The sequence below is a fragment of the Lampetra fluviatilis genome, chromosome 22 (assembly GCF_964198595.1).
Source record: "Lampetra fluviatilis chromosome 22, kcLamFluv1.1, whole genome shotgun sequence".
NCBI classification, from domain to species: domain Eukaryota; kingdom Metazoa; phylum Chordata; class Hyperoartia; order Petromyzontiformes; family Petromyzontidae; genus Lampetra; species Lampetra fluviatilis.
The window spans coordinates 11,335,069-11,341,402 of NC_136296.1; the positions used below are offsets into that span (position 1 = coordinate 11,335,069).

The window sequence follows — 6,334 nt, forward strand, 5'->3', positions numbered from 1 at the left end:
ACACTTTACCCCACCACCGTACGCGACCTGCCAATCATAGACTGACTGTGATGACACCCATCTCCACTGCTGGGGTGGACAGTGGCGGTGGCGGTGTTTGAGACACTCGCACCGTTGCTTCAGCTCTGCCACGCCGGGAGATCAAACCGGCGGCCTCCGGATTGCAACTCCAGTGCGGCTGTGCACTGCACCACGGCGGCCATCGCTCTTGCAGTGCAGCCGTTAATTCATGACACTTCAGCGGTGACCACCGTTATTGACTTGCACGGTTTACTGAACGTCGGCAGCGCCCACGTTTCGGTCTACGCAAGCGGCCCTCGGACCCACTGCACCGGCCCTGCGGGTGGCGGAGACAACCATAAGCACGGCGCTGCCGCCACGCCGCGGGGAGGGGGGTGTTTTGGAAAAAAAGAAACGCAATCGCCAGCGAAACGGCAATTAGCCGCGCGGGCAGCGCAGAGACGGGGAGGAGGAGGAGGAGATGTTCGAATCGCTGAAACCGTGAAGACGTCGGCGCGACCGGCGCCTCTGGCTGCCCCCTTGCCGCGGAGCGAAATGTTTGCGAAAATGAATTTGGACGGATTCGCGGGAACCTGCAGGCCTTTGGATGGGCCCCCGGACGGGCCCCCCGGATGGGCCCTCCGGACGGGCCGATCGAACTCCGGGGAGACGTCGTCGCCGATCAGCGTGGCGCAGACACCCACTGCACGAAACAACTGCTGCCGTTCTCTCCCCGGCTAAAGAGAATCTCCAACTACTTCGCGTGGGACGCAGGAGGTCGTGGGTTCGATCCCGACCCTGACACCCGTAGATTTGGAGTTTGCAGTGTCTTTCTCTCACCACGCGGTCGCGTGGATTTTTCTCCGGGTCCTCCGGTTTTTTCCCTCCACATTTCTAAACATGCATTTCGAGTGCTTGGCTACTATACATTTCCACGTGATAAGCCACTTTGTTGAGGTATCATTTGTGGCCAGGTCGCTTCTGAAAAAACAAGTTAATACCTGAGCGGGCTTTGCCTAGTAGTATGGGGATGGTTTAGTTGTATTTGTTTGGGTGATTTGTTTGCCTTTCCTGTACTTTGCACTGCTATCGTGTGTTTGTCTTGTTTGTTTTGGTAACGTTCTTACCCGCTCCTACGGGACATCTATGAAAAAGAGCTTTGCAGCTCATCGGATTTCTCCGGTAAAAATATTCTTATTCTGAAAAAATCTTGTCCAGGCAAAACAAAAAGTAACGCGTGCACTGGTATGATTTTTTTTTTACAAAGTGTTATTATAAAATGTAATAAAAAAAATTATGGGGTTAGAGGTCGGTAAGAGGTCACTTACGTGCCGGTTAAAGAAGTGAAAGCAGAGCAGCACGAGCAGCAACGTGACGCACGACGAGTATTTGGTTGGGACCAAGTCGAGTCTGCACGGGCGGAAACAACAAAAATACAGCCCACTGGCATCGATCAGGGAGAGTAATAATAACGATGTAACTTGTAGCTCTGTGTAACGACGACCGGCACACGTTCTCTTTACTTCGAGCCTCCGTAGTTGGACCCTTTGCCCCAACACCTCACAGGTCAACCAATGTGGATTCCCGCAACCCTGAACGTATGCTGGTGGTGGTGGTGGTGGATGAATGAAGACAAAGCCCCGAGCCTGTCTCGAAACCCGCCCGCCAGCCCGTCGGAGCTCACCGGTCGCGCTCGCTGTCGTGCGCGTCGAACAGCGAGCCCCACGCGGCGAGGTGCAGGGCGGTCCAGCTCCCCGTGGCGGCCACCATGAGCGCCAGCTTGAGCAGGTGGTCGGCCTGCACCAACATGGCGGCCGCCACCAGCGCCAGCACGCCGGCCGTGGTGTGATAGGCCGGCTGCCCGCCGCAGCTCAGGTAGCCCTGCGTCACCCACGACGCGTTGCCCGTGCCCGCGTAGCAGGACAGCTGTCCCGGGGTGGGTGGGGGGGGGTAGACGGTGGGTGGATAGATATTAAACATCCAGCAGTGGATCGGGCGTGGCTGATGATGGTGGTGGCTGGTACATCAACACTCAGTACACATTTGACAATCAGCAGTGGATCGAGCATGGCTGATGGCGGATAGTACATGAACACTCAGCACGCGTTGTTATGAATTCTAACAGTATCACAGCCCGAGTCAAACCGCAACCATCAATATGAAATAAAACATTATCATCATGATCCATTTAACTATTATCATTATAACCACCGCGGTTAAGATAATAATTACGATACATCGGCTTCCACGTTGATAATAACTCAACGACTGCCATTATAAATCGGTGTCAAATCCTTGAATCACTCCACGAGTGAAATTTTCAACTTTGCTTGGCAGCGCTGCCATTAAGCAGCGTCAATTAAAAAAAAAAACACACCGCTGTTGCCACCTTCAGATTGTACAACTCTTAGATTAAAAAAACCAAAAAAACCCCAACACTCCAGTGGCACAAGCAACGAGCGCCAACACAAACAACAACCGCCACCACACCTGCGATCATTCGGAAGCGACAACTGTACGGAACGGGGGCAAATCAATCCCTGTTTAGCGTCGATTTTTGGCTCTCTGTGGCTCATTAGCGGGAGCGCTAATGAGCACCCAGGCGGCCTCATTTAATATCCAGTGGAGGGGAATGGGAGGGGGCCTTGTGGAAGGTTCTGTCTGGTCGGAAGGTGAATGGCCTCGGTCTCTGGGACGACCAAGCGGCCAATCGAAGCGAAGTTTGCAAGGCCACGCCTGCCGGCATTTTGACGTCATTGACGTCCGCAGGGTGCACCGCCCCCCCCAACGCAGTCGGTTAAAATGGCCGCCTCCGTTTTTTTTGGCGGCGGCGTCGAAATAACGACGGTGGCAGGCGGCGAGGACAACGACGGCGAGGACGACGTTGGTGGCGATGACGACGACGATGGCGGTCGCGGAATTCGTAGGCCGGGGGTGCTTAAAACCGCGCCGTAATCCAATTGCGGAGTAACAAGCGTGAGCGCTTAAGTGGCTTGCGTTGGGCAATAGTCACATGACCCTGGTGATTTGATCATTATAATCCGGGAAAGTGCACGTGCCGTTGTGTACGTGCGTACGTAGCGGTTCGTGCTACGCTGCGCCCAGAACCCGGCAACACCGGTGACGATTATCTGACCCGGTCCTGGGCATCCACTAAGTCGACTCAGCCTCAAATGAGTACCTGGTGCGGTGTGTAAAGATCGCCACTGGGGAGACAAAGGCGGCCGGGCGTGGTGCTGGCCACCCACCCCCTCGTGTGCCGTGCCGGCCTTCATAGGTGCTCGCTAACAGCACTTGCCCCTACAGTCTGTCAAAGGCTATACGGGGATCTTGCATGCCTCTGATCCCACCGCTTTGCATGAGACTTGTCACATTCTCAAAACCTACTGGGCCCTTGAGTGTAAATCCCCATGCATGCGTGGGATCTCTCACGTTACTCCGCTGTGCTTCCACGCGACACAAAACGCTCCCGAGACACGAACTGGCCGGTCATTCCGATTGAAGACCCGACTGAAAAAAAACCTTCGAACATTATCGCCGAGGTGCGCAGTACACTTGCACGGGCCTGCGCCCTCCGCAACTCGACAGCCACGCCACCACGAGGCCCAACAACTGTCACGACAAAACAAAATTCCAGCCATTACCCGAACGAGCGAGGACCTTTAACACCCCACCACCATCACTACCACCATCATCCCCCTTGCTCCCAAGAGCCGTCAAATTAAAAAGTCACAGCCAGAGAGTTGAGAGTTTGACACGGCCTTCACCACTGCGGCGGCGAAACGCGTCGCCTGACGCAGGGCGCCCCCCCCCTCAACCACCCCCGCGCTCCCCCCCACGGCGGACTCGTAAAAATAGCGAGCTCGCCCCGGCGTTCGCCGTCGAGTGTGCAGGCGGTGCAACTGCACGCGGAAGTCAGCCTACAAACGAAGAGAGGGAAACTGGACGGGGCGGGCGGGGCGCGGGTTACACCGGAGCCCACGCCACGCACGCTATGCCACTGCCTCAGTAGCCCGGCAGACTGAGTCGCCGCTGCTGAGGTCGTGGGTTCAAATCCAGGTTTCGGGCGCCCATGATGAACACCGGGGTTTCGATTGTCACGAGTTAATGCTTGCGGCCCGGTCGCTAAATGGCTGAATTTGTTGGGCACTTAAATTGGCAAAATTTCAGCTCTGCGATTTAAAAACATCGGCCCGACTGTCACGTGGCGAGCATTGCTCCGAGTGGGTGGGGACGTGCTGCCCCCCTTCTGTGTGGACCACAGACCCCTTGAAGGCATCTCAGATGTAGCTCTGTGATATCCGCTTCTGTGTAGAAATAAACTAAAGTATAAACTGAACATTTTTTATTTTACCGGATGTAAGGCCCACTGAGCTATGTAGCTCTTTTTCAAAAGCGACCTGGCCACAGATGATAGCTCAGCGAGGTGGCTTATAACGTGGACATTTATAGCAGCCAAATACTCGAAACGCGTGATGTTGATTCTGAATGTGAAGCGAAAAGCCGGAGGACCCGGAGAGAAATCCACGCAGCCACGCGGAGAACACGCAAACTCCAAATATACAGCAGGCGTCAAGGTGAGGATCGAACCCACGGCCTCCTGTATAGCAGGCAAGGTAGTTAACATTTCGCCACCGCGACACCCGAAGCTTAATAGGTCGGAAGGGTTGCACTGATCTGCGAGAAATCCCATGACATGGCATCGATGGCACAACAACAGCTTAACATCGGGGAAGAAGATAAATATATTATTTAAGTCCGTTACGTTTGGCACAACATTGTGGGGAAAACAAGATCACGCTCAGCCGCCGGAGATGAAGAGGAAATTATTCGGTTGAGCGGGCACGATGAGACGGAGCCAGGAGGCCTCGCTAATGAAACGGTGCGAACTTAACCACTGGGCGTTGGCTCCGGGTCGTTAGCGAGGTTTGATTTTTTTTTTTCCCCGTAAAAAAACACAAGCGGGTGAGCACGGGCGATATCGATCGCGGGCTCAGCTGGCGAGCATCGCGGATCGTTGCGCGATACCGGCCATGCGAGAGCACATAACGATGGCGGCAAAGTGTTACTCACGGACACAAGATCACCCGGGTTTCCAGTTCACAGTTTTATCCAAATAAAATCCAATTTATCGGAACGACGGTTCTTTCGACGGCTCTTCCGGTCGAACCGCTCGCTGTTCTTCGGCAAGACGTCCGACGTCTCGCCCCACGCACGCCGGGAGCTCCCTCGTCGGGAAACTGAAGGAGCCGCTTCCGGCACGTGGCAGCGAAACGTCGGACATTTGGGAGCCGTCGGAGGAGTAGCAGAACGTTACCGACGCTCGCCTGTAGCTACCGGGCCAACGTGACCGTTGAGAAGCCGACAGGACAGCGGCCGTGAGAGTTTACCGCGTGCGACGGATCGGCGTGTTGGGGGCGAGGGGGGTGGGATGTGACGCACGCACGCACTCACTCACCATGTTCGCGATCTCCACCACGATGAGCACCAGCACGGCGGTGACGGCGCACGAGTTGCGCGCCCACCGCGTCGAGTCGACCCACGCCGACAGCCGCGCCAGCTTCCTCTTGAAGAGCTGCGCACTCGCGCGGGGGGACGGGGGCGGGGGGACAGGCGGAATGAGGGGGGCAGAACAGGTGGAATGGGCAGAATGGGGGGACGGGCGGACGCGCGTCAACGCGGTGCAAGACAACCATCGGTTCTCAAATTCAGCGGTTCGCGTCCCGTCGTGCGTGCTCGAGGTGGTTGTGTGGCTCGTCAGGGGTCAGAGGGCAGCGGAGTCCTTGAGATGACGTGGTGGCGGAGCTTACCCTGTTCAGCATACAACGGGGATGTTTTTTGGAGGAGCCCCTGAACATTTCAAAGTTGTGAAGATTTGGAAATTGCACTCCGGAAGCTCAAAAAATGGAACAGTGTGCGGAGCAGCCTAGGACCAAATATACAATCATCGCTGATGTTGCCGTGGCCAGGAATCAATCTCGGGACACCAGGTTCGTCGTGCAGTGCGATAACGACGACGCGAACACCACAGAAAATAAGCACACATTTACGCCTACACATGCACCACCCACAACAAATACAAAGATCCCCGTGTAGCCTTCACAGACTGTTGGGGCAAGTGCTGTTAGCGAGTAGCGCCTATGAAGCCCGGCACGGCAAACGGAGGGGGGGGGGGGGGGGGGAGGTGGCCAGCAACACGCCCGACCGCCTTTGTCTCCCCAGTGGCGATGTTTACACACCGCACCAGGTACTCATTTGAAGCTGACTCGACCTTGGGGAGGCCCAGGACCAGTTCAGATAATCGCCACTGATTTTGGCCGTGAGCGGGTATTGA

General features: G+C 55.9%; 1 protein-coding gene across 1 annotated transcript in view; it reads right to left on the reverse strand.

Moving 5' to 3' along the window:
• The window catches only part of LOC144938432 (adenylate cyclase type 3-like), a 35,442-nt gene that overhangs the window by 8,284 nt on the left and 20,824 nt on the right, over window positions 1-6,334 (reverse strand). Inside the window, exons 11-14 of the mRNA XM_078866212.1 lie at window positions 5,459-5,575; window positions 3,768-3,920; window positions 1,685-1,926; window positions 1,329-1,410 (exon numbers count right to left, since the gene is read on the reverse strand). Coding sequence (XP_078722338.1) covers window positions 1,329-1,410; window positions 1,685-1,926; window positions 3,768-3,920; window positions 5,459-5,575 — 594 coding nt within the window. The remainder of the gene's footprint in view (window positions 1-1,328; window positions 1,411-1,684; window positions 1,927-3,767; window positions 3,921-5,458; window positions 5,576-6,334) is intronic.